This window comes from Cryptomeria japonica, chromosome 4, assembly GCF_030272615.1.
Source record: "Cryptomeria japonica chromosome 4, Sugi_1.0, whole genome shotgun sequence".
Taxonomy (NCBI): domain Eukaryota; kingdom Viridiplantae; phylum Streptophyta; class Pinopsida; order Cupressales; family Cupressaceae; genus Cryptomeria; species Cryptomeria japonica.
The window spans coordinates 311,844,762-311,871,259 of record NC_081408.1 but is presented as its reverse complement, the minus strand read 5'-3'; the positions used below and the strand labels follow the sequence as shown (position 1 = coordinate 311,871,259).

General features: G+C 38.3%; 1 protein-coding gene across 1 annotated transcript; it reads right to left on the bottom strand.

Annotated features, from left to right (window-relative positions):
* Window positions 1-16,746: 16,746 nt before the first annotated feature.
* Window positions 16,747-20,020, bottom strand: LOC131043406 (peroxidase 57). Its single transcript, XM_057976600.2, has 4 exons — window positions 19,634-20,020; window positions 19,201-19,389; window positions 17,752-17,914; window positions 16,747-17,614 (listed from the first exon to the last, which is right to left on the bottom strand). The coding sequence occupies exons 1-4, from the start codon at window positions 19,838-19,840 to the stop codon at window positions 17,175-17,177; spliced, it is 999 nt and encodes a 332-aa protein (XP_057832583.2). The 5' UTR covers window positions 19,841-20,020; the 3' UTR covers window positions 16,747-17,174.
* Window positions 20,021-26,498: the final 6,478 nt, after the last annotated feature.

The following is a 26,498-nucleotide window of genomic DNA, read 5'->3' as shown; positions in this document are numbered from 1 at the left end:
TAATCCCATCCACAGCAGCAACTATCTCCGCACCCGCAGCGACATCTATGGCACCAGCCGTTCCATCAGCAGCCACTGAGTCACCATTACCGATACTTCCAGTAACAAATCCTTTAAACCCCATCACAGTTCCTGCAGCACCGATCACCACAAAGATACATAACCCAATCACACCTGCCGTGTTCAACTCCAAAGACATCCCAGTATGGTATAGCAATCGGATGCTGGAAAGTGATTCAGAGACCGACTCACATGAGTGGGAATTTGATTCTGTGCAACTTAACACTTCAGATGAGGAAGACACGTCACCACCTCCACCAGGCAAAGACATCCCTGTTTACGGAGAAGCACAGGTAAAGACCACTTGGGTACCTGAGCTGGAAACATCTTCCACAGACCCTACGTCTCATCCTACGCCTGATTCTGACAGGGAGACTACTATCAACGACCTTCACCACACCGTCTTAACCCTCACTGATACATCACCCGCACTTAATCTAATCGATGAAGTAATGCCTATTATACACCCTGAACTCATCGAATGGAACCAACCAAATCCCCCATGTCTTGACCTCTTCCAGAACGATGAGGCTATCATTGACTTTTTAGAATTACGGGATAATCTACCAAGCGGGGATCACAAAGCTGGATTCGCCATTCAACTTAATAGCGCAGCATACTTCGGAGCGGATGCCAAACCCTTCAGCTGCAAAAATATAACATTAAAACATGGATCTTCCAGTGAAAACCACACTGTGGCACTGTTTGATCCAACAAAAGTAAAAAGAAAGAGCGTATCCAACGGTGAAAACCTCTCTGAGGCGCCTGAGGATGAAGGGTTTGACATTCTCCCTGCTAATACACAACAGGAACGATCAACGATCCTCATTGAGGAGACCAAAGAATACAATGTGGGGACTCCTGAAAACCCTCATATCATACATCTGGCATCTCTTCTCACTCCAGAGGAACAACCTCAATTTATAGAGTTCTTCCAACAGCGTCAGATCAACTTTGCATGGTCATATGCAGACATGCCTGGGCTTGATCCTGATTTAGTCATGCATCATCTCACAGTAGCAAAAGGAGCCAAACCTGTCAAGCAGAAGCTTCGTAAGATGCATCCTCAGATTGCCGTGCTAGTCAAAACAGAACTCAAGAAACTCCTGGATGTTGGTTTCATTAGACCAATTGATTATGCATAATGGATCTCCAACATTGTACCAGTTGGCAAACCAAAAGGGGGCATCCGCATTTGTACAGACTTCAGAGATCTGAATAAGGCATGTCCTAAGGATGACTTCCCTCTACCAAATATCGACATCATAGTGGATTTGACAGCAGGACATGCCATGCTTTCACTCATGGATGGCTTTTCAGGATACAATCAAATAAAGATCGCACCAGAGGACCAACATAAGACAGCCTTCACATGTCCATGGGGCACATACTGCTGGAATGTAATGCCTTTTGGTCTAAAGAATGCAGGAGCGACCTATCAAAGAGCAATGACCACCATCTTCCATGACATGATGCATACTATGATGGAAGACTATGTGGATGATTTACTAGCAAAATCACTCACAAGAGAAGGACATCTCCATATCTTAGAACAAATCTTTGATAGACTGGAACAATATCATGTTCGACTCAACCCAAAGAAATGTGTCTTTGGAGTGACCTCCGGGAAGCTTCTAGGATACATTGTCTCAAGCAAAGGTATTGAGGTCGACCCAGCAAAGGTAAAAGCTATCATGGACATGCCACCTCCAAAGAATATCAGTCAGCTAAGGACACTACAAGGGCGGCTTCAATCCATCCGAAGATTCATTGCACAATTAGCCGATAAGTGTCACCCATTTACACACCTGCTACACAAGAACATCCGCTTTCAGTGGGATGACAGATGCCAGCAAGCATTTCAGTCACTCAAAGACTATCTCATGAATCCACCATTGTTGATGCCACCAGATCCAAGTAGACCATTATTGCTCTATATCTCAGCAACAAGTACAACATTGGGTGTACTACTAGCACAACATAATGCAGAAGGTAAAGAGTGTGCTGTATACTACATCTCTCGCACACTGGTGGGCTATGAACTCAATTACACACCTATTGAGCGAGCTTGCCTAGCAGTAATCTTGGCAGCCACCAAACTGAGGCACTATCTATTAACACACAAGGTACAACTCATCGCAAAGATTGATCCACTCAAGTACTTACTCAGCAAAGCAGCATTGACAGGTCGCTTAGCCAAATGGGTGATGATTCTAAGTGAATTTGATATTGAGTATGTGGACCGTAAAGCTATCAAAGGTCAGGTTATTGCAGATCAGTTGGCCGATGCACCTCTCATAGGTGATCATCCTCTCATTTCCAATTTTCCAGATGAAGAGATATTCATGATTACAGAAGCACAGTCATGGAAATTATACTTTGATGGTTCATACACTAGGCACGGCTCGGGGGCAGGCATTCTGTTTATCACACCTCAAGGTGATAGCATCCCGAAGTCTTACAGGCTCACATTTCCATGCACAAACAACATAGCAGAGTATGAGGCCTTGATCACAGGACTCAGGTTAGCCGTACAATGGAAATTAAAAGAATTGCAAGTATATGGCGATTCCCAACTGGTCATTCGACAAGCAACAGATGAATATCAGACCAAAGATGATAAACTCATGCCATATAAGCAAATGGTGGACACTCTAAAGACATCATTTACTACTATCACTTTTGAGCAGATACCAAGAGATCAGAATCGAGCTGCTGACGCCATGGCTACCATCGCATCTCTACTAGATCTTCCACAGAATTCAACACGCTACGAGTTCTTGGTAGAACAACTTTGGATCCCCGCTTATGATATCCCCGAATCTGAAATGATATGTTGCCTTGTTGGTTCTGAATCCCCATGGTACGGTGAGTTCTACACCTATCTCCGTGATCATACCCTTCCTCCCAACCAATCGAACAACCAACGAAAAACCTTCATTCGCCAAACTGCTCGATATACCATTATTGCCGAAACCCTATACCGACGCAGTCTTGATGGTACTCTCCTTCGATGTCTAGAACAAGGTGAGATAACAAAGGCTTTGGAAGAGGTACATGAAGGAATTTGCGGGACTCACTCAAGTGGTCCATCACTAGCCAAGAAGATCATGCGAGCTGGATACTATTGGCCATCTATGGAAAAGGATTCCTACTACTTTGTTAGGAAGTGCAAAAAATGTCAAGTTCATGGCGACCTAATACATGCACCAGCTCAAGAACTGCAACCAATCACAACACCATGGCCTTTTTGTCAATGGGGTCTTGATCTTGTGGGTAAAATCCATCCATCTTCATCCAATGGCCATAAATTCATTATTACCGCCACCGAATATTTCACCAAGTGGATCGAAGCTGTTCCACTTACCCAAGTCACCGGCAAGCAGATCGCCTCATTCATCCTCAATTACATCATCTGCCGGTATGGTGTACCCATGTCCATCGTCACAGATAACGGTCTTCCTTTCAAAAATCAGGATGTCCGTGAACTTTGTGAGAAATTTCATATCCAACACCGCTTTTCCACTCCCTATTACCCACAAGGCAATGGTCAGGCCGAAGCATCCAATAAAAACATATTGAGAATCCTAAAGAAGACAGTCAATGATGCCGGTCGTGATTGGCATGTTCAATTGAATCCAGCGCTATGGGCATATCGAACTAGCATTCGAACCCCTACAGGTGCAACTCCTTATTCATTGGTCTATGGTGTTGAAGCTATCTTACCTATTGAGGTCGAGATACCATCCTTACGAGTTTCATTGCACAATCTCATCGATGATGAAGCATACAGAGTATCTCGTCTTCAGGACTTAGAGTTACTAGATGAGAAGCGACAAGCTGCATACAATCACCTCAAAGCCTATCAGCAGCGCATGAGTAGAAGCTACAATCACCGAGTTAGATCTCGTACATTTGAGGTAGGTGATCTTGTTCTTCGAGAGAATCCTCGCAACCAACCAAACAGAGAACATCAAGGAAAGTTTGAATCAAACTGGTTGGGCCCATATGTTGTCACTGCTGTATTCGGGTCTGGGGCATATCAGTTGGCTACATCAGACGGAGAACCGCTCGCAGATCCAATCAACAGCATGCACCTCAAACGGTTTTATACCTAAGGTGTACAGAGCATCAGGCTCCCCTACATATCAGAAAAATACCAAAAACATTCAGAAAATGTCCTGAAGAAAATACAAAAACATTCAAAAAAGTAAAGAAAAATCATGCATCCAAACGGTGAACAACCACTCCAGTGGCACCTTGGGTAAGTACGATGGCAAAAACCTGGCAAACAAGCACCACTCGTAAAGGCAATGGCTCCAGTATCTTTCAGGCTCGTTGCGATCACATTCATACATACACACATCCATCCATCTAACCATGGCTTGTTATTTGATCTGTAATCCAAGAAAGTACTTCATGCGTCTAGCATCCCGCTTTTTCATAAATCATGTCCAACTTGGGGGCAATGCCCTTACAATCTAGATGATGGAAGTGGATTCTACATTACTGGTGATTCATTGGCAAAAACATTCAAAAATGTCTCGCAAAATACAAAAACATTCAAAAATGTCTCGCAAAATACAAAAACATTCAAAAATGTCTCGCAAAATCCAAAAACATTCAAAAATGACTCACAAAATCCAAAAACATTCAAAAACTATTACACAAAATCCAAAAACATCGAAAAACCCATCGAAAATCACACAAAAACATGGCAACACCTTGTACATATTCATTCAAGCAGATGCAAAACCAACATTAACACAGTACTCACACAATGACCATTTATCAATCGACCACACAATCCACATCCAACAAATCAGAAACTGTCTTTAAAAACAAGGATGCATCCTTCCTTACCAAAACAAAGACAAAAGTGACGTTTTCTTTGACAAGAAAATTATGTTAAGCTATCAAATACTTGGTTGATTTATGAGTACAATCATTTGTTTATCTGTATTGGGATCTTTCAGCATTGTTTTGTATTGTTTGCGCATTACTTCCGATGAAGTTCTGGGGCATGTACTAATGGTGTCTACGTGGGAAGTTCACCAAGCTACGTGATCTTATGCCAAATGTAGTCATAGATCACTACGGCTTGCTGACTACAGCGTATATCTCGACCATATGAGCATGAACCATTACCAAGGATCCATATTCTTTATTCTTTATGTATATATTGTTTGTTTACAGGTACAATGCTCATTCTTTGGTTCCTCCTCATCCAATTTGGATAAAGGTTTTTATTTCTTAGTACGGTATGCACTTGTCTCAGGATATGATCAGCCTAAGATCAAGGAGGACGATCCAAGTCATGCATGAAAGGAGATAATCCTTATCTGTTCCGCAAGCAATACTCAGGTCAACTTGATCCATTATATCAAGTTGCTTGTATTAACTTGCTATATCAAAATCCATGTAAGAAATACTCTGGTCATCTTGAATCTTTATGTCAAGTTGCTTGTATTTTCTTACAACATTTTAAAGCTCAATGATGAAAAATAATGCACCATGGATCATCATTCCATCTCATTTGTATATATTGCATTCCGTTGCATTCCATCCATCCATACATTCATAAATAGCTGCATATCATTCATACATAGTAATGACAATGGATACTCTATTTTTCCTCTTCTTCCATAGGAATGTAATAGGTCCTCCATTTCTTCTATCTAACATTGAACCCCCCCCACCCTCCCCATCTCGATAATCACCATCACATACCCTACATCATGTCCCAATCAACTTAATCAAGCCATGTTCATCACCATCCATCTCTAAATAGGAGGGATTGTGTTTCCTATGCTAAGTCATCCAATAAGCCAAACAAGTTACTCTCTCTGCACAGGTACATTGACTCCCACACACCTAGACTATCAATAGATACTCTGATCACGTATCTTCGGGTCTCAACAGGTAATCGATTATGGTAATCCTAGACTACATCAGGCATTTATCATAATGACCTAGTCTCAACGGAGCTGCCATGATTCCCCACAACCATCCATCACACACACATACTATCAATTGATCAACCAATCAAACACAATCCAATGGACAATTACATCAATTGTCTACGTCTCAAACGAGTATTTTGCTTCATATACCTTGACTTCATCGGGCAATTACATCAATTGTCTAAGTCACATCAGGTCACTTTGATTCACTTACTCAGACTTTATCATGTCCAAGCGACCAACTGACATCAACTGTCACGCTTTGACTTGACCGGGGCAATTAAACCGATTGCACCAGATTGTCCAAACAATTTTGATCAATTGTATAGCATCAATCCAAACCCCACACTACATCTGCTATGTATCTCTTGCATGACCTCAGGGTACTCGCTGGCTTGTTGTTTCTTCATATTCACTCCATTTTCTCCCATTCTTTCATCATTAGTTCTAATTTCTTCTATTCTACCTCCCCTCCACTTTTCATTCTTTTTCGAGAGATCGCCCGATTTAAAAAAAAAAAAAAAAAAAAAACAAACATTCGGCCCATCTCTCGAGGGGGCATACCACCCATTAAATTTACATTTTATGGGGCATTTCTTCACACCTATTTTTCTTTCTTTGAAACGACGCGATAAACTGCACCGTCTCAAAGAGGGGCAAATGTAGTCACATAAATCTGTCCACTTAATTAAATGAATACTTAGTATTTATTTGATTATTTAACCATCAATTAATAATTAATTAAATTAATATTTAATTAATTCATCTTAACCCTATTCTCCTATTAATTAAATAAATTATTCAATTTATTTGATTTAATTCACTTAACCAAATTCAGACCATTAATTAAATAAATAAATCATATTTATTTAATTAAATCTTCTCTCACATTTAAATAAATTAATATTTATTTAAAACCCCCAAAATCCCACCTCTCACATTTAAATAAATAAATCATTTATTTAAATCACCTTTATCCTCCACCCACTTGTATTTTCCTACAAAAGCAAGTTGCACAATTATTTTAAATAAATAATTTATTTAAATCACCTTTATCCTCCACCCACTTGTATTTTCCTACAAAAGCAAGTTGCACAACTATTTTAAATAAATTATTTATTTAAAATCCTATTTATCCTCACCCACTTGAAACCTTTAATGGTTTCCCTTAAAGTATTCAAACTTGATGGCTTTAAAGTCTTCAAACTTGATGGCTTCCTTCTATAATCTTCTTAAGACTTTAATGGTTTTCCTTAAAGTCTTCAAGCCTTTAATGGTTTCCCTCAAAGTCTTCAAGCATTTTAAATACTTTATCTTCTTTTTCTCATTTAAATAAATTAATATTTATTTAAATATTTATCCAAATTCAACTTACACCATTTAATTGAAATAAATGATTTTATTTTAATTGAAAATACCAAAATTTCTCCCACTTGCATTTTCCTACAAAATCCACTTGTATGCCTAAACCCCTTCTAGATTCTTCTAAACCCTTCCTAATTAGCCTAATCCATCCCCTAAATATTGTCACATTCCTAAGCAAATTGGAGTCACTTCTCAAAGACTCCAAAGTCTTTGAAAAGCAATTAATGCTTTGTGTGTTCAACAAATTAACCCTCAAAGTCTTGGATAACCTTTGAAAGCTTCCAACCTTCAACCACTAAATGGCTCAAAGTCTTTGATAACCATTGAAGGCTTTCAACCTTCAACCACTTAATCCCCAAAGTCTCCAATAACCATTAATGGTTACCTCAAACCCTCCCACATGGTTAAAACATTTGTTTTGACTCAACCTCTCATCAAGCCTTTAATGCTTTGACCATGATTATCTCTTAATCATTTGCACAAAGGTTTATCCTTGCATTAACTCCTAATCCAGTGGGTAATCCTAATTTAGGCTTGACCCTTACCTTCTAGATAACCATGAAGTCTTCTCAGACCTTTAATGCCTCCAACCTCCTCTCTCAACCCAATCCTATGTTGACACTTGTCACCATTTTATTGGTGCCAATTGTGCACATGGATCCCCAACTTTCAAGCTTGGCCCTTGATTAAACCATTCAATCTTAACCCTTCATTTCCCCATTTCTTCTATAAATAGAACCCTTCTCCTCAAGCAAAGAGAAGCATTTTAGAGTATTGTTGTTATACTGGCATTAGCATAGAGCTTTTTCATAGCATCACTATCTACTCTTGCATAGTATTTGCTTATCATATTCAACCATCTTGAATCTCCATATGGCATCCATGGCTAGTGCTAAAAGCTGAGAGCTACACTCATTTGGGACTTGGAGAGGAGAGGAACAAGGGAGGACCAACTATGAGCATCTTGATTAGCTATTTCATTCTATGTTTATATGCTTTCTATTTCATGCTTAATATCTCTCTTGATATGCCTGTTTAGGATAATCTTTTGTTGCTAACACTAACGTTTGTTTCTTGTGCTCTTGTGTGTGTTGCCATCAAACAGATTTTCTAATCTTTTTTGCAGAGCATCAGGTATATTTAGGTTTCAAAAATTCATCTAAAGCTTCATCTAACTCATAATCATCACAAATATGAACATCTTGCAAATAAAAATCTGACATTTTGAAATTGCATAAAATTTTAAACACACAATGCAAAGAAACACACTTTTTTTTTTTTCTTTTTAATGAAAATGAAATGAAAACACACTAAATCTAGATCTAGATCTAACAAATGCAATGCAAGAGGAAGCAATGATAGATTCACGTCGGGTTCACCAAAATGTGTGGGGGAAAAAGTGACACTAAGCAAACATGCCCTAATCTCACTTTCAACCACACACTTGTGGAATACGAAAGAGCCTAGAGGTATCACACAATTGGCTACTTCTTCTTGTGGAAGAGAGAGCCACGGGCTACCTATTAGGATTTCTATTCCTTTGTTGCAATTGAAAGATGAAATGATGCAAGTTCAATCCCTAACCCCAAAGTGCAAGTATGAACTAATAACAAGATTGTAGAATTGAACTTAAACAATGGAAAGCTGTAAACACAAGGACAAGACAAGAATGTAAATGCGTACCCGGAGTTAAAATCTGACTAAAAATGTTCGGGACGGGGGCGCGGGCGCCACTGTCCTGATTCTGCCCCTAAAACTGCTCCGGAAACTGCTGTTTTGCAAAGTTGTCAAAAATGCTGAAAACTGTTGTCAGAAGGACCAGGGTGCCCAGTGCCCCTGTCCCAGGGACCAGGGCGCCCAGCACCCCTGTCCTGGCAGGACCAGGGTGCCCCACGCCCCTGTCCTGGTCTTTTGCCCTGAGATTTAGTGTGAAGTTCGGTCTCCGTCTGCTTCTTCCGGATCTGTAACTTGCGGTGTCGTTCGAATTTCGAAACCTGCACTTATATCTGAAAAGGTGTGGTGGGCGGCTATATAGGGTTTTGCCTTAGTCAAACCCCCGCTTCGGTGATTTCCACCTCCACGAATAGCCAAGTTGTATTGTAAAATGTATTGTGTATGCAGACCTAGTGTGTGTGCAAGGTCCTTAAATGCAAGAAAGCAAACTAGAGCAACCTAGAAAGTAAACCCTAATTGCTTGTAAATGATAATGTAAATGCTCTAAATCAAGATGCAAAGTGATCTAAAGCATGAATAAAGGATATATTGAAGCTTATGCAAAGACATGAAAACAACATGAAATCATACCCAACCCTTAAGGGAGGAGTACAAGCCAATCTTCAGTCGGTAATCTCCTATTGTTCTTCAATGTCTCCCAAGCTCTAAATGAATGAAATTGATGAATTCTTGATGGATGGATGTTGAATGTTATTGAAGTCTTCAAAGATCTGCTCTTTCGTTGCATAGAAGGTCCTCGAAAGCCAAAATTCCCCTCCTTTCAAATGAAGAAAGAGAGCTCTTATGTATGAAACCCTAGGTCTTAATTTCAACTTTAGGCCGACTTAGAGATTGAATCTCCCACCAATTTCTTGGGGTTAAGCTTTATTTTATGATTGGATCGCACTCCTAAAATTTCGAGAAAAATGTCTGGGACCATATGCACTCCGTTCGCCATGGTCCCGACAACTTTTCACCAAATTTTCAGGGTCGTCGGATATGATGATTTTAGAGCGAATCCCGAAGTTACAGCTGATTTCGAGATGTTTTGACCCCCGAAATCAAGCTCCCAAGTTCAAAATAGGACCTAATTAGGGTTTTTGATTAAATGATGTATTGGAAGAATAAAATGAAAGGGGCACACTTTAATGAAAGGGCCCAACTTTATGATGTGGGAGATGATGAAATAGAACCTTAGACCTAATTAATTTGACTAATTAAGTGCTAAAGGGGAAATGCAATGCAAAATGCAAAATGTGCCAAGGCAGGTGCTAAACTAGGTGTGAAATTGTACCACCCTAGCAAGTGCGTACAATTTACGACGCTACAAATAAATACAAAAATCTCAATAATAAATTTATCAAATAATCAATTTAAACAAAAAATCAAACTCAATAACATTAATCAAAAAAATTAATCAAGCCTCAATAATAAATAATCCAAATAATTAAATACCCATACTTTATAATAAATTGAATAAATTAATATAAGCATTAATAAATTACACCAATCCAATTATTAATTAAATAATAAACACACACTCACATCACCTCAAGAAACTCGACAAAAGGGTCAACAACGACACAAGTCTCTAACCACCAACTTGCACTACAACACAACTGACAAGGTGAACAACTAAGCCTAGAGTGAGTGAAGGAAACTCATGCCATCTTGAACAGCTTGCAATTGGGATAGGACACGCTCAAACCTATGAGACCAAATGGAGTCCATGTCCGGTACCTGCAATCCTGCTACCACCACCAAGCACAATACAATACTTATACAACATATATACATCATGATAAATAGGCAAGTGAAAAGAGAATCACAATGCCACATCATGCTCACAATGAGTGGTAAGACATCGTTCCTTTCACGAAGACAGTCACACAATAATAACATCAATGCATCACATGATACCATAATCACGGAATAGGGGTTAAGACTGCCATAACTTCATAAATCATATAGTCCACCTAGGAATATCAAGTGCATATAATCCATCCATCAAGTAATCCAGAATGTATCATCAATCATACAAGTCATCCAACACCATGAGTCATATCAAGTATCCATCATCATCAATAAGCATCTAGAGTCTAAATAAGATCATAAGTGTCAATCAAATATCATCAAAACATCAACCATGAGTCTAAACAAGTCTATCATAGCATAAATAAAAATGTGATCCTAGGAGGGAAACTACATAGAAAACCATGGTGAGAATACTTGCTTGGATCTACTACCCAAATCTAGTCTCACGGAGATATAATGAAGAACTTACAATATATAGTAGGCACCAACCTACCAAAGACACCAATCTCCAATTACATTTGTAGGAACTAACATACAAGAGACGCCAATCCTCTAATCCAAGATCTAAACACCAACTTAGTAAGTGAGACACCAATCTCAACATGATATCAAAGGTCTATGATGTAGACCTTCAAGGCTAATTACTTAGATTCTTTTTTATTTGATCAACTTCTAAACATCCTCACACTATGCATAATATCTTCAAATGAAGCCACACATAATAATCATGCTTCTCATTTAGCATCCCCACTTACTCACATGTCAACTCTAGCAAACAATCTAAGAATAAACCTAGATCAACCATATATATGTATTAAAATGATAATTATATTGACAAGTTTTCCTAGAATATATAGTTACAATATTTGCAAGTTGACAGCAAGAATAAAACTTAAACCAAACGTGTAATAGGCTCAGTCCACAAGCCCACATGGGAAACTAGGAGTGGGAACATATTATCATTACCCAACATAGACTACTACTCCCAATGAACATCAACACACTACCTTTGGATAGCATACATTACAATCCTCTAGCACATCAATCTAGAACATTAACATAATCAACCAACTAGCACATTGAACTCTTTGTCACTTCTAACTTTTTTTCTATTAAAGTGAGCTACATTTGAAACTCCGAAATATGATACTTCATATGCATCTTTACTTTATTTCTAGACTACAAGCCATAACATGCAACTAGGGTAGAATGTGGAGTCAAAAACCAAGACAATGCAACTGAGTGCACATACTATTTTGAGCAACAAGCCTAAAAAACATATTGTACATATTATCAAACAATGAGACATTTGATAGACATTGTGGAAGTACTAATACCAGAGCATAGTGATAACATTGAGAGAGCTACTAAATGAAATTTCCTCTATCTATCCAAAACTCAGAGGATCTAATAAGACATGATAGTAATTGTATTATTCTAGAGCCTGGACATCAATGGTAAACTTTTCTCAACAATCTCTCCCTTTGTAATTGTTGGAAAACCAACAAAATGCTTCCCCTAAGAATAACACTCCTCTTGAACAAGTTTTTTCAACCAAGCATTTTGGCTTTCTCTCTCCCTCTTTGACATCAATGTCAAAGGGATTGTAGAATAATATCTAAGACATTCTCTACCCCCGTTTGGAAAGAACCATGCACTGACACACCCTATACTTTAACAAAAGACCACCTACACTCCTTTCCATAGGGAGTCAATATTTTACCTAAACTTATGCTCTCTCTCTCTCTCTCTCTCTCTCTCTCTCTCTCTCTCTCTCTCTCTCTCTCTCTCTCTCTCTCTCTCTCTCGTCTTCTACTTAAAATAACTCAAATGTGTTATTATACTTTTTCTTTTTATACCAAGGCCAATTTTCATCTTGCTTTCCCAATAGGAATTTTATATCTTTGGTCTCAATCAGCTCTTCACCTTTTATTCAATAATCGCCCATTATAGGTTTACCATAAATTTTTTATGACTTCACATTCTTCAATACCTAGTGCATTATTATAGATTTTATTTATGGATTCATCACACATCTTAGTTTGGGAATGAGATGTAGTATGAGGGATTATTGATTTTTTGAAGTTCTATTCCTCTTTTATTCTTTGTCATACCTTCTTAGATTCCTTTCTTTGATTAGTAAGGGTGCTTTCCTTTCTATTTAGTTTAGATGTTTTCATGAAATTTTTTTTGCAATATCTTGTAATGTGTCCAATGTTGTTGCAATTATAACATATAATATTGAAATCAACCAAAGGAGAAAATATATTTTTGCTCACAAAGTTAATTTTCCTTTTAGGAAACTGCCTTGTGTCTATAATGATTACAATTGAAATAGTAACTAAAGAAAGAGTAATTAAACTAGTATATACATCAGTCTACTGGGAATTTTGTCTTTTGGATATATTAGGTTTTGTCTCTAAACATGGATGAACCCTTCATCATCTTCCTCACTATCCTCAATTACCTTGGCTTGATCAAATCCTAAACCTCCAAAAACAATGTTCATATGTATCTTCACATTTTTCCTCATGGATTCCTCAATAGCCATATTGATCTATCTTTCATTAAATCCAACACCAATATTGATGTGTGGTTCCCTCTAACTACATATAATTTCATCTAAGATCTCATAACTCTTTCCAAACTTCAAATTTTTGCTTAGTTGATTGTTTGTTTTCTCCAAGTCCTTTCTCAAAGATACAACTTCGACCTCTAGTCTTTCATATTCCTTCTCTTTGGTCTATAATTTTTTTGTTATGACATCATTTTTCCTTTTTGCTTCTTCCAATTGAACTTTCAACTCTATAATCTGCATCTCTAACTTTTCTTTGTTTTTCAAATCTTCTAAAATTTATAGCCCTTATTTCACAATCATTTTCTTTAGGTTCTTGATCTCCTTGTAAGCAAGATGAAGTTCTTCAAAATCTATTTCAACATCTTCTTCTTTATTTTTAAAGTAGATGCTTATCACGTCCTTAGTTTTTCCATTTCCATGAGTAGAGCCTTTTTTTTTTCACTTCTAGAAGTGTCGTCATCATACTCCTCAGATGAATAACCATCTTTTGTCATAGAAGCCTTTGTTGTTGTTGTTGTTGTTTGTTCTTAGTTTTCATTTTGACACAATGTCATCAATATTACCACAATTAAAACATTTGAATGGCATCTTCCTGAATCCTTTTTAATTTCCTCACAAGTTTGCTTCTTCTATATTAGAGTCTTCACTTAAATCTTAATAATCTCTCTCCACAGATGTCTTGAAGGCTCCCTTCTTTCTTGAAGATTTGTCATTCACAATTCTCATTTTATATATGGTTAATGTGCCATGTAACTCATCCATAATCAAACCTTATAGATCTCTGGCTTCTTCTATCATAGAGACTTTTGAATCAAACTTATAGGGAAGAGATTTGAGTATCTTTTTGACGATCAATGGTTCTTTCACTTCTTCACCAAGTCCTTTAATGTTACTGCCAATTTCATCAACCTAGAGAAGGTATGTAACAATGTTTTAACTCCTTCATATTCAGACTTTCAAATAGACCTCGGTAGGTTTGAATATTTTCCTCCTTGCCTTTATCATCACCTTCATAGATATTATAAATCTTGTCCAAAACTTCTTTTGTCGTCTTGCAATGCATTATCTTCACAAACTCAAATTTAACTAGGCCACACAAAATATCATTCCTAGCTTTATAGTATTTTTGATATAGATACAAAATGGGCTTTTGAAAGGGTCTCAACACACATTGGGATCCATTAGAAATGGAAAATCCAAAAGGAATATAGAAACAACATGGTTGTAGCCAAGCTACCAATTACAATACTTAGGGAACTAGCCTAAACAATTTTAGACCCTAACCTAGTCAATCACACACCCTTAATCATAAAAAATGATTATGATGATAAAAATGGGTTTTGAAATGGCTTGATACCATTTTACAAAGAGTGTCACTTTAGACAAGAGGAGACAAGTTGGATTTTGAAAGGGTTTGGAAACATATAAAACTTCAACATGTTTGTAGCAAATCTACCATATTTAGCAAATCCCAACATAGAATCGACACCTTAGACAATGTCATACATTATCCTAGTGATTGGTAATATCCCTAAACCTTTCTTTCATTGTTGAATAATAGTCCAAGGTACATTGTTATCTAGATCTATATATTGAGGATAGAGTGGAGGAGATCTACCTTTAAGGTAACAACTAGGGGAGTCACATAAGAATACCTTGCTAGAGAAGTTGATTGCCAAATGAGAGTAGTTTCTAAAACTAGAGTATGATCACCAACATTGCCCACTAAGAGAGGGGTAGGATTCAAAGGAGGATCAACCATCACCTAGCTAGGGGATGAAGCCATGAAAATTGGTTTGGGGATCCCCTCCTCAACTCTAGTTAGAGAATCAACATACTCTAAAGTAGAGTCTTCATAATTAATATCCATTGTAGGATGTTTTAGAAAAGCATTTCTTTTACCTAGATGAAGATCTCTAGCCTTGTGGTGTGGGCATTTTTGACACTCAATATTCTATAGAAAAACACTACTAGCATTGGAAGGGGATGCCTTCATAATTGAGAATTTGTCTCTAAGATTAAATTGCCACTTGTTGGATTATCTTTGTAGGAAGGGGCTTGGACAAATCTAGGTCCATTAAAACATGAGAATAGGTAGTATTAGAAATATGCAAAGTGGTTGGATCCACCTTAATAAATCAATCCAAATAATTACTATCTCATTGCTAGAGGGAGGTTTACGTGACAAATCCTTATCCACAAAGAGATGAATGATTTAGTAAGAGGGTTACAGATCTGGGTTAATAGGGCTTTAGTAAGAGGGATTTCTAGCTCTAGAAGCACACATGCCCGACCGCCACAACATCTTGACTAGAAATCAAATTGAGCACCACCACAAAAAAAACCCCTTACATAGGGGTAAACTTTGATTTTCCCTTTTTTTTTTTAAAGCGAATGCCACAAATTCATAATTCGTTGATTTAGAGTTGGGAATTGAGCCCATATCCTATCAAATTTGTAAATCACTCATTTTTCAAAGAAATACTTCTCATTTTCTAAATAATTCTCTCCCAATACCAACACAGGGGAAGACAAAGCACATGAGGCTACCAATTTCTCAAACTTAATGTGGGCACTCAAAGGCACAACCCCCACAACACCCTCTGTAGGAGAGACAACAATGACCTTTCAAATAGTATTACGTATAAGATGGGTGAGCAAGGGATTACTAGAATGTATATCATATACAAATTTATAGGGAACCACCTAAGATAGATTCTCACAAGGAGGGAGAGAGGAGCTTCCCCAAACTCTTTCATATCCTTCAAACTAATAGATGCAAGCAAAAATTCATGACAAACAAGCAACATAATATCTTGTTTGCCACATAAATAGTCCACATTCCAAGGCAGCTAGCACAATAGAGGAAAACCCAATACTCTTGCAAACATAAGGTGTACCCCCTTTAATTGAGAGCTAGTAGAATCCATTGGACTCAATGAATAACATGGGCATCAAGCAATCGAGAGGCTCATGATCGTGGAACTAAGCTCTCATGGATGAAAAGAGAAGTGGCAAAAGACTTTTAAAAAAAATCTAGAAACCTTGTAAATTTATATTATTATGAAATTTAAAATTTGTATATTTTAATTATATTAAAATGTTTAATAACATAAAAAAATATAATATATATTATGAATAAAGTATATAACTATTTAAATTTCATTTTTAAAAATTATTTATTTATGAAATATAAAACTAGTTTTTAAATGTTAAAAAATTATAGTCAAACCATACATGAAAAAAATACTATTAAACAAACAAACACCAAACATTTTATTAATAATAAGGGAAACAACTCTGAAAATTACTCGGGGAAACCCCTCGTCATGGCCTCCCACAAATTAACATACCTTCAGCTATGCACTCACGTTCTGGTTGCCATGTCAACTGGTATTACGTAACATGGCCATCAAAAAAAAGAAAAAGACAAACTAAGAATCACGGGAGAAAAAGCAATGTCAGAATGGTCACGGGCCAGAATTAGTTTCAGCTCCCCCACAGATAATCCCGAGAAAGCCTTTGTAGATGTCATATCAATCTTTCTGCTGTAATCCATTCCATGTTTTGTTACTTTTTAAGCAAGCAACATGGTTAAACTCTGTTTTTTTAAGTGATAATTAGGACTAGATTTGCGATTTCAGATGAAATTTTATCCTTCAATTTGGGAAGTATAAGGATTACAGTTTTACAACCCTACAGTTTTTCCTGATAGTTCCTTGTGTACCAGTGAGCACTCCCAAGTTACCCATTTTCACCATGGATTGAGCGAACTGTTGGCTAAAGTTGAGAGAAGGCTGAGAGCCGAATTGGGATCCTGCATAGCTTCTGACAATGGCGGTAGTAGTGGAGTCCTCAAAAAGTTCCTGATCAATCTGTAGAATGCCTCTCCGGGATACAATCTGCTTAAAAAAACTGTCATCAAAGACAGAGGGTGTCCCTTGATCCAAATTAACAGGTGGGTCATCGTCAGAAGTTGAAGTTGCAGGATCGGGACAGGTGTTCTTCAGTTTGGTGACCAAGGTTGGATTCATGGTGGGGTCTGCCTTGCCCGTGCCTTGGAAATTGTAGAGTCTGTCGTTGAAGAAACTGCAGTGCGTAATGCCAACGGTATGAGCCCCTGCGAAGCAGAGTATTTCATGATAACATTAATGACAGTATGTAATGATGCAGGGGAGAAGGGTGGAAGGCCGAAAAGTATATTTAAACAAACAACATAATGGCTGTTTAAGCTTTTCTGGGTGGACAGATGGATACCTAATAGAGTAACAAGGTCAAGAACAGAGAGACCCTTCAAGGCAAAGGCTGCAGAGGATTGTATGGCACTGTCTGTGGGGTCTGGAAGAGAATTTGCATCCGCCACTCTTGATACTGATCCATCTCTTCTTCCTGTGGGAACATCATAACGAGGCCCACCTGCCTGCACATAACCCAGATCTCAAATTGTTAATGCATTACTTAATGATATTAGATTGTCACAATCCATAGTATTAATCAATAATGAATTTCTGGATTAGATATTAGATTGTCACAATCTATAGTATTAATCAATGATGAATTTCTGGATTAGATTACGTGTTACTTTTTGTATTCATTAGCTTTTTCTACTATCGTTTTGATGGATCATGGAGTGTGATAAGAAATGTTGATGCAAAAAAAATACGCAATCTAATCCAGAAATTCAACATTGATTAATAGATTATTTGATGACACTAAAAATAAAATAAAATAGATGCAAATAGTTGTGGAACAGTTCTGAGTTATAATGTCGATTTATATGGTTTTGGTTTAGGTTTAGGATTTTATAACTAATGGTTTTGTTCAAATGGCTTAACAAGGTCTGCTTAACTCTTTACATAAGCTTAGAGGTTATAACAACATGTTATCATCAACGAAATTGAGTTAAAGTTTTGAGGGGAGGATAAAGATGCTGATATTTCTGCAGTTATTTAATATTCTTATATTGATTAGAACCATTTCTTTTATTTTTATTGGAGTATCAGTTTAGCTCATTGTGGCATCAGGTGCACCTTTTCCAGTTTAGATTTGGGGGGTCTTATTCTTTTTTATTTTCACATTTTTTTATTTGGTAAGACGACAAATTAAACTGATATATTGTAACATCAGATGCACCTTTGGAACAACTTTACATAGATAAAGCTGAAAATTTGATTTACAATATTTAGATTACCTCGAATTTGTTTGATTTACAATAATAGGTTACCTAAAGTTTGTTTATAAGAAACCCTGGCAGAGCTCCAGGTTATAATTAGCAATGAGAGAGCTGAACCCTACTTGTTTGCTAATACATTCTGAATCTGATTAAAAGGTACAATATTACATAAGAATTTATTTATAACATGCAGTGAATATACCCTTGTTTTTATTTATTTGCCATTCCATTCCCAATGACTGATCAAGCTTTGCCTCTGTCTATTTGATTTCTTTTACTTTACTCCATAATTTAGTTAACTGATGCCTTCATGGAGAGAAAGGCATTGAACTTACAATGCAATTCTAGAAAAAGAATAAAGGGTATTAAACAAAGAAATGTTATTTAGTTTTTAGGATACATCAACATTGGTATATGGCAGTAATTTATACATTAATTCATCCTATGACTAGATAGCCCATTAAAGATCGAGGGTATTCAATGCATGCATCTCTGTTATTATAAAAGGGGTGGCCAATCTCTAAGGTACTTACCAGGGCCACAGCATCTCTTGTAGCAAGAGCAATAATATCAGTACAGGAGACTTTGTTGGGACAAACAGCTTCCAGCACCTTCTTAATCTCATCAATGAATTCATATCCTCTCACAGTCTGATTAGGACCTGCCTCTTTCTCTGCTGCATTCCCACTTGTACTGTCTATTAGCAGTGATGCATCACACCCCTAAACACACACACACCCAAGCATTTAGCCTAGCAGTACAGGACATAAGGCTAATGATAGAAATGAGATTTTCACAACCAGTAAAACTTCCCACTAAATTTATGAAAACAATTGCAGAGTTTAGTTTGCATCAGTACTTCTGATCACACTCATTCTTCAATTTGTACTAACATTTTAGCTTACAATTCAATCTGTATCAATGTTTTAGATCTGATCAGTTAAGCAAAAAAACAAATTTACTTACTCTTACAAAGCAGTCATGAAAATGCATGCGAAGGAGTGCAGGGACAATTGTGTTGTCAGTCTGAAATTTCTTCTGAACCCTCAACTGAACAAGCCTCTCTGCAGATGGGCAAATCTGTTTGTAGAATCCCACAACAGTGCCCTGTGCATTGGCTACTGATATCAGGGCCATAACCATTAAGAGCACCATGAGAGGGAGAATGCCCATATTTGCAATACAATAAGAGCAGAGGAATGGGAAACACCTTTCATTTGTTGAAAGGTATGCTGCACATTTTATAGTGTACTAAATCAAACCAAGCTGTTCCACATGTGATCTAGAGTGGACATTTCGTAACTGCTCTGATTATAATAAAGGCTGGCTGTAAGGCAGTAAGCAAGTGGGATGTGGGATTTTTTTTTTGTCTGTCTTCAGCAAAATGAATATCGAGTGCAGTGAACGTTACTCAATTATAGCAAGACTATGTGGTGGAGTCTCTATCATGGTTGAAGAAGGAGACAAAGTGCACACACTTTATTTCAATGCATGGAAAAAAGTTTCTTCCACAATAAAATATCATTCCAAATGCGCTCCTCTTGTTTGTTTCATTCACCTAATGTGGATGTCTGTTGATTGTCAAAAGAATAAGTCACTTCAATGTTACAGAGATTTGTAAATCATTGTAATTATTATTTCATAAAACATAATAATATACGGATTAGGCTAATCAATTATAGCCTATCTTAATCATAACAATGTACAATGACATTTAAAAGAGAGAATCATGACATTCAAAATTGTATCTGATAAATTTATTATCAAGAAAGATAGAGCAATGGTCAATTTGCATGTACATGTAGTTTATGTTATTTTTAAGAATATATTCCCATACATTTATTCTTACACACACATTTCAATAGATTAACCAAAATTACATTAATTATGCTTATTCACACACATATTCCCATACATCCATTGGCCATTTAAACTTGGCCATTTTTGTCCCTAGATCATTTTTATGAATACAAGGTTGACCCCACAACTATAAATTTGATCCCCAAAATTTTAATTTACCTATTCCTTTCCTACCTAGGCCAACCAAACACACATTTTTGCATGATTTGTTGTTATGCACCTATGTTTAAAAACATTCATTTATCATCCAAGGCTATTGACTTTGATCCAAGCATGCCATTTGAATATCATTCCCATTACAAGGAAGAACACTTCATTTTGGTGCACAAAAGACATTCTAGATTTGCATGAATTATATCTATTGTATTCAATCACTTATATATTCTAGGGGTTGACCTAGGAGAACATTTTCTCTATCAACATATTGAAAATCCTATAACATTATTTTTAAATACCACTAGTTCTAGATAGAAGAAGTTGAAGTGAATCAAATGAATAGAAAATTAGAAGTGTGTAGTTTGTTAGACACACACATATTTGGGGGTGGCGGTGGGGTGAATCAATATTTAATACTTTTTTATCTTAAACCACCACATTCATAACATCCTCAAAACATTAACAATAACAATGCAAGTAATGAACACATCCACACAAGAGAATACAATATTTACATGGAATCCCCGAGGGGAAAACCATGATGGGAATAGCTACTTGGATCTACTGTCCAAATCCAGCCTCACAAAGTAATCTAGAACCTACAATAGTTTTGTTAATTTCAACACAAGAAGGAGACACAAATCCCCTTAAATTCTAATTTGTATGCATCAACCTACAAGAGACACCAATCTCCTATGAATGAACTACAACTTAGCCACAGGGTAACAATGTAGATCAAGAGGTACCAACCTGATATTACAAAAGGAGATAATTAATGAATCTTCACAACTTGTTTATTTAGGCTTGGATGACAAAGATGCGGGTTGGAAGTTTGATTTCCCTCCATTTCTCTCCTTTTTGATGTGTGTATGGGGTTTTAAGAAGACAAACTGCATACGAGGTTCAAATTAATAAAATAAGATTAGTAATATGGACTTGTATGCAATTCATTTAGCATTCCATTAGGTTTTTCAACAAGATATATACATAAAATATAACATTTAAGTATATACTTTAAGTTATATTTTATGTATATATTGTCAAGATGTTTGAGAGTGGTTTCACATATCTAGGAGTCATAATATAGATTCTAGATTTTAGGAGATCCTATAAGTTTTCAGATAGTCAAATTTCAACAATCAATAGGCTTGTATCATCATTCACTTGCTATCTCTTTATCTCACACTATTTGTCTCCCCTAAGCTCTAGACCTATCTATTTTACTATCTCTCTCATCCTCTCTTAACCTCTCTCTATCTCACTCTCTCCTCTCTCCCCAAGCTTTAGATATTATAATTTCTCAAACATAATCAAATTTCAGTAATCACTAAGCTCTTAATATCCACATAATCTACCTACCTTTTTGTACTCCCCCCTTAAAATATTTATCTAAATACCTAGATAGATAGAGAGAGAGAGGTGCAAAGAGAAGGAGACAAAGATATAGATAGGTTAGATAGATAGAAGTGGAGGTGATATTTAGAGAGAGAGAGAGAGAGAGAGAGAGAGAGAGAGAGAGAGAGAGAGAGAGAGAGAGAGAGAGAGAGAGAGAGAGAGAGAGAGAGAGAGAGAGAGAGTATGAAGGGAAGGATGTAGAGAGTTAGGGGAGTTAAAAGTAGTGAGGGATGATAAGAGTGGTAGGTAGAGAGAAGGAGAGGGATTTTTAAGAGTGTGAGATAAAGAAAAATAGATAGGGAAGGAAGGAGGGACGAAGTGAGAGACAAAAGTGGAGAACCCTACCTTCCTCCCTCCCTCTCTCTCACTTGAGATCTCTCTCTCCCCCTCTTCCTCCCTCAACCCCTCCCTTCCTCCATCTCTCTCACTTCAACTCTCTCTCAACCCCTCCCTTCCTCCCTCCATTTCTCTCACATGGGCTCTCTCTATCTCTGGTCTCTTCTTCTCTTTCCATCAACCTCTCTCTCTCTCAACCCTTCTCTTCCTCTACCCCTCTCTCTCTCACCTGGGCTCTTTCTCTAGTCTCATACTCATTTTCCATCCCTTCCTCCCTCTCACTTAGTCTCTCTCTCTCTCTCTCTCTTAGGTCTCTCTCTCTCTCTTAGGTCTCTCTCTCTCTCTTAGGTTAGTCTTGGGAGGGAGAGATGGAGAGAGAAGAGAGAGGATGGAGGGAGAGAGGGAAAGAGAGGGTGAGAGGGAGAGATACTTGAGAGAGGGGGGTGGAAATAATGGGAGGAGAGAGGGAGATGGAAGATAGAGGATGGGGAGGGAGAGAGAGGGAGAGAGAGACACTTGAGAGAGAGAGAGAGAAGAATGGGAGAGAGAGACACCTAAGAGAGAGGGAGAGAGGATTGAGAGTGAGAGTGAGAGAGAGAGTGAGAGAGGAAGGGGAGGGAGAGAGGGATGGGGAGGGAGGGAGAGAAGGAAAGAATGAGAGAGAGACACCTAAGAGAGAGGGAGAGAGAGATAGAGAAAGGGAAAGGGAGGGGTAGGGAGAGATGGGGAGAGAGAGAGATAGAAAGAGAAAGGGATATAAAGAGAGAGACACACACCTAAGATAGGGGGAGTGAGAGAGAGATAGAGATAGAGGGTGAGAGGGAAAATGGGGTTGGGAGGGAGAGAGGTAAAAAGAGTTAGAGGGAAAGAGATAGAGACCATATGGTGTCCTAAGGGGTAATATCATGTCCTATGACCCCTCAGGACACCATATGACCCCTTAGAACACCATATGACGTCGTTTTGGGTCGTATTGTGTCCTAAGGGGTCATATGGTGTTCTATGACCCCTTAGGACACCATATGGTGTCGTTATGTGTCGTATGGTGTCCTAAGGGGCCATATTGGGTCCTATGACCCCTTAGGACACCATGTGGTGTCGTTAGGGGTCATATGGTGTCCTAAAGGATCATATGGTGTCCTAAAGGATCCTTAGAGGTCATATGGTATTCTATGACCCCTTATGACTCCATAGGACCCCTTAGGACACCATTTGGTGTCGTTATATGGTGTCCTTATGGGTCGTATGGTGTTCTAAGGGGTCATATGATGTTCTATAACCCCTTAGGAGACCATATGACCCCTTAGGACACCATATGGTGTCATTATGGGTCGTATGGTGTCTTAAGGGTTCATATGGTGTCCTATGACCCCTTCAAACACCATATAACCCCTTATGTGTTGTTGGGTCATATGGTCCCCTACGACCCCTTAGGACACCATATGACCCCTTAGGATTCCATATGGTGTCATTATGGGTCATATGGTGTCCTAAGAGGTCATATGGTGTTCTATGACCCCTTCGGACACCATTTGGTGTTGTTATGGGTCGTATGGTAAGCTAAGGGGTCATATGGTGTCCTATGACCCCTTAGGTGTCATTATGGGTCATATGATGTCCTAAGGGGTCATAGGGTGTTCTATGACCCCTTAGGACACCATATGACCCCTTAAGACTCCATATGGTGTCGTTATGGGTTGTATGGTGTCCTAAGGGGTCATGTGGTGTCCTATGACCCCTTAGGACACCATATGACTCCTTAGGTGTCGTTAGGGGTCATATTGTTTCCTAAGAGGTCATATGGTGTCCTATGACCCCTTAGGACACCATATGATCCCTTAGGACACCATACGACGCATAATGACACCATACGACCCATAACAACACCATATGATGTCCTCAGGGGTCATATGGTGTTCTATTTCCCCTTAGGATACTATTTGGTATCATTATAGGTCCTATGGTGTGCTAAGGGATCATATGGTGTCCTATGACCCCTTAGGACACCATATGACCCCTTAGGTGTTTTTATGGGTCATATTGTGTCCTAAGGGTCATATGGTGTCCTATGACCCCTTAGGACATCATATAACCCTTTAGGACACCATATGGTGTTCTATGACCCCCAAGACACCATATGACCCCTTGGACACCATATGGTGTCGTTAGAGGTCGTATGGTGTCCTAAGGGGTCATATGGTCTCCTATGACCCCTTAGGACTCCATATGGTGTCATTATGGGTTGTATGGTGTCCTAAGAGATCATATGGTGTTCTATGACCCCTTAGGACACCATTTGGTGTCATTATGGGTTGTATGGTGTGCTAAGGGGTCATATGGCATCCTATGATCCCTTAAGATTCCATATGACCCCTTATGTTGTTATTATGGGTCATATGGTGTCCTATGACCCCTTAGGACACATGCATGGATCCCTAGGATACCATATGACCCCTAATAATACCATAGGAGCCTAGAGAGGGAGGGAGGGGGAGGAGAGGGTGGGAATGGGAGAGAGATACACCTAAGAAAGGAGAGTGAGATAAAGAGATAGAGACTGAGAGGAAGAGACAAGAGATAAATGAGAGAGAGAGAGAGAGAGAGAGAGAGAGAGAGAGAGAGAGAGAGAGAGAGAGAGAGAGAGAGAGAGAGAGAGAGAATGGGGGAGATATCTAGAGACGTAAGAAGTTGATGGAGGGATTGAGAGAGAAAGAGAGACCTAAGAGGTGGAGGGAGGGAAGGTGAGATAGAGATCTAAGAGGTAGAGGGAGAGAAGGTGAGAGAGAGAAAGAGAGGGTGAGAGATAGAGAGAGTCTAAGTGAGAGGGAGGAAGGGATGGAAGGAGAGTACAAGAGGCTAGAGAGAGAGAGGCGCGAAGAGAGGGAGAGAGTGAGAAAGAGAGGTAATGAGAAAGGGAGAGAGGGAGGGGGAGGAGAGAGGTAGATAAGAATAGAGAGAGAGAGAGAGAGAGAGAGAGAGAGAGAGAGAGAGAGAGAGAGAGAGAGAGAGAGAGACTTAAGTGAAATAGAGAAAGGGAGGGGGGAGGTAGGGAGAGAGTGGGAAAGAGATACACTTGAAAAAGGAGGAGAGTGAGATAGAGAGAGGAAGAGAGGGATATAGACTTAAGAGAGAAAGAATGGGAGAGAAAGAGAGGGAAAGAGAGTAAGAGAGAGAGAGAGAAATAATGAAAGAGAGAGACACCTGATAGAAGAGGAGAGAGAGATAGATAGATAAAGGTTGATAACCATAGACTTGATAGAGAGAAGGAGAGAGACTTGAGAGAAAGAGAAATGGAGCAAGAGGGGGAGAGAGAAAGAGAAATAAATACTTTAAAGAGGAAGAGAAAGGGAGGGGGAGGGAGAGGGAGAGAATGGGAGAGAGAGACATCAAAGAGAGGGGGAGAGAGTGAGAGATAGAGATATTTGAGAGAGAGAGAGAAAGAGAGGGATAGACGAAAGAGAGAAAGAGGGTGAGGGAGATGAGAAAGAGAGGGAGAGATACCTAAGAGAGGGAAGAAAGTAGAGAGGGAGAGGCCTAAGAGACACAATGATATGGGTTAAGGAAGAGAGGGGGAATGTAGGGAAGAGACGAGAGAGATAATGCTGATACAAGCATGCTGATTACTGAAATTTGACTGTCTGAAATTTATAAGAATACTCAAAAAACCTGAATTTGCATTATAACTCTTAGAGATCTGGAACTGCTCTCAAACATCCTGACAGTATATACATAAAATATAACATAAAGTATAAGTAGCACTACTTATACTTAAATGTTATATTTTATGTATATATCCTGCTGAAAAACCTAATGGAATGCTAAATGAATTTCATACAAGTCCATATTACTAATTTAAATTTATTGACAAACAAATGCATATGTGGTTTACAAACTAAAACCGCGTACATGGTTTTAGTTTCTAAACCGTGTACGAGGTTTTAGTTTCTAAACCACATACATGGTTAGTATACTTTAAACCCCATACACGGTTTAGCTTCGGTTAGGCTCGACAAAACGAGCCTAAACGCATACGAGGTTTTTTAAATTTGAAATAGCTCGTGCGCATTTTGTGTTTTTTCATGTT

Excerpts from the sequence above, each read along its gene's own strand:
- LOC131043406 (XM_057976600.2), bottom strand. The coding sequence starts at position 19,840 with ATGGGCATTCTCCCTCTCATGGTGCTCTTAATGGTTATGGCCCTGATA. Across the intron at positions 19,390-19,633 it reads TTCATGACTGCTTTGTAAGA|GGGTGTGATGCATCACTGCT; the intron begins GTAAGTAAATTT and ends GTGTGTGTTTAG. Across the intron at positions 17,915-19,200 it reads CAAGAGATGCTGTGGCCCTG|GCAGGTGGGCCTCGTTATGA; the intron begins GTAAGTACCTTA and ends GGTTATGTGCAG.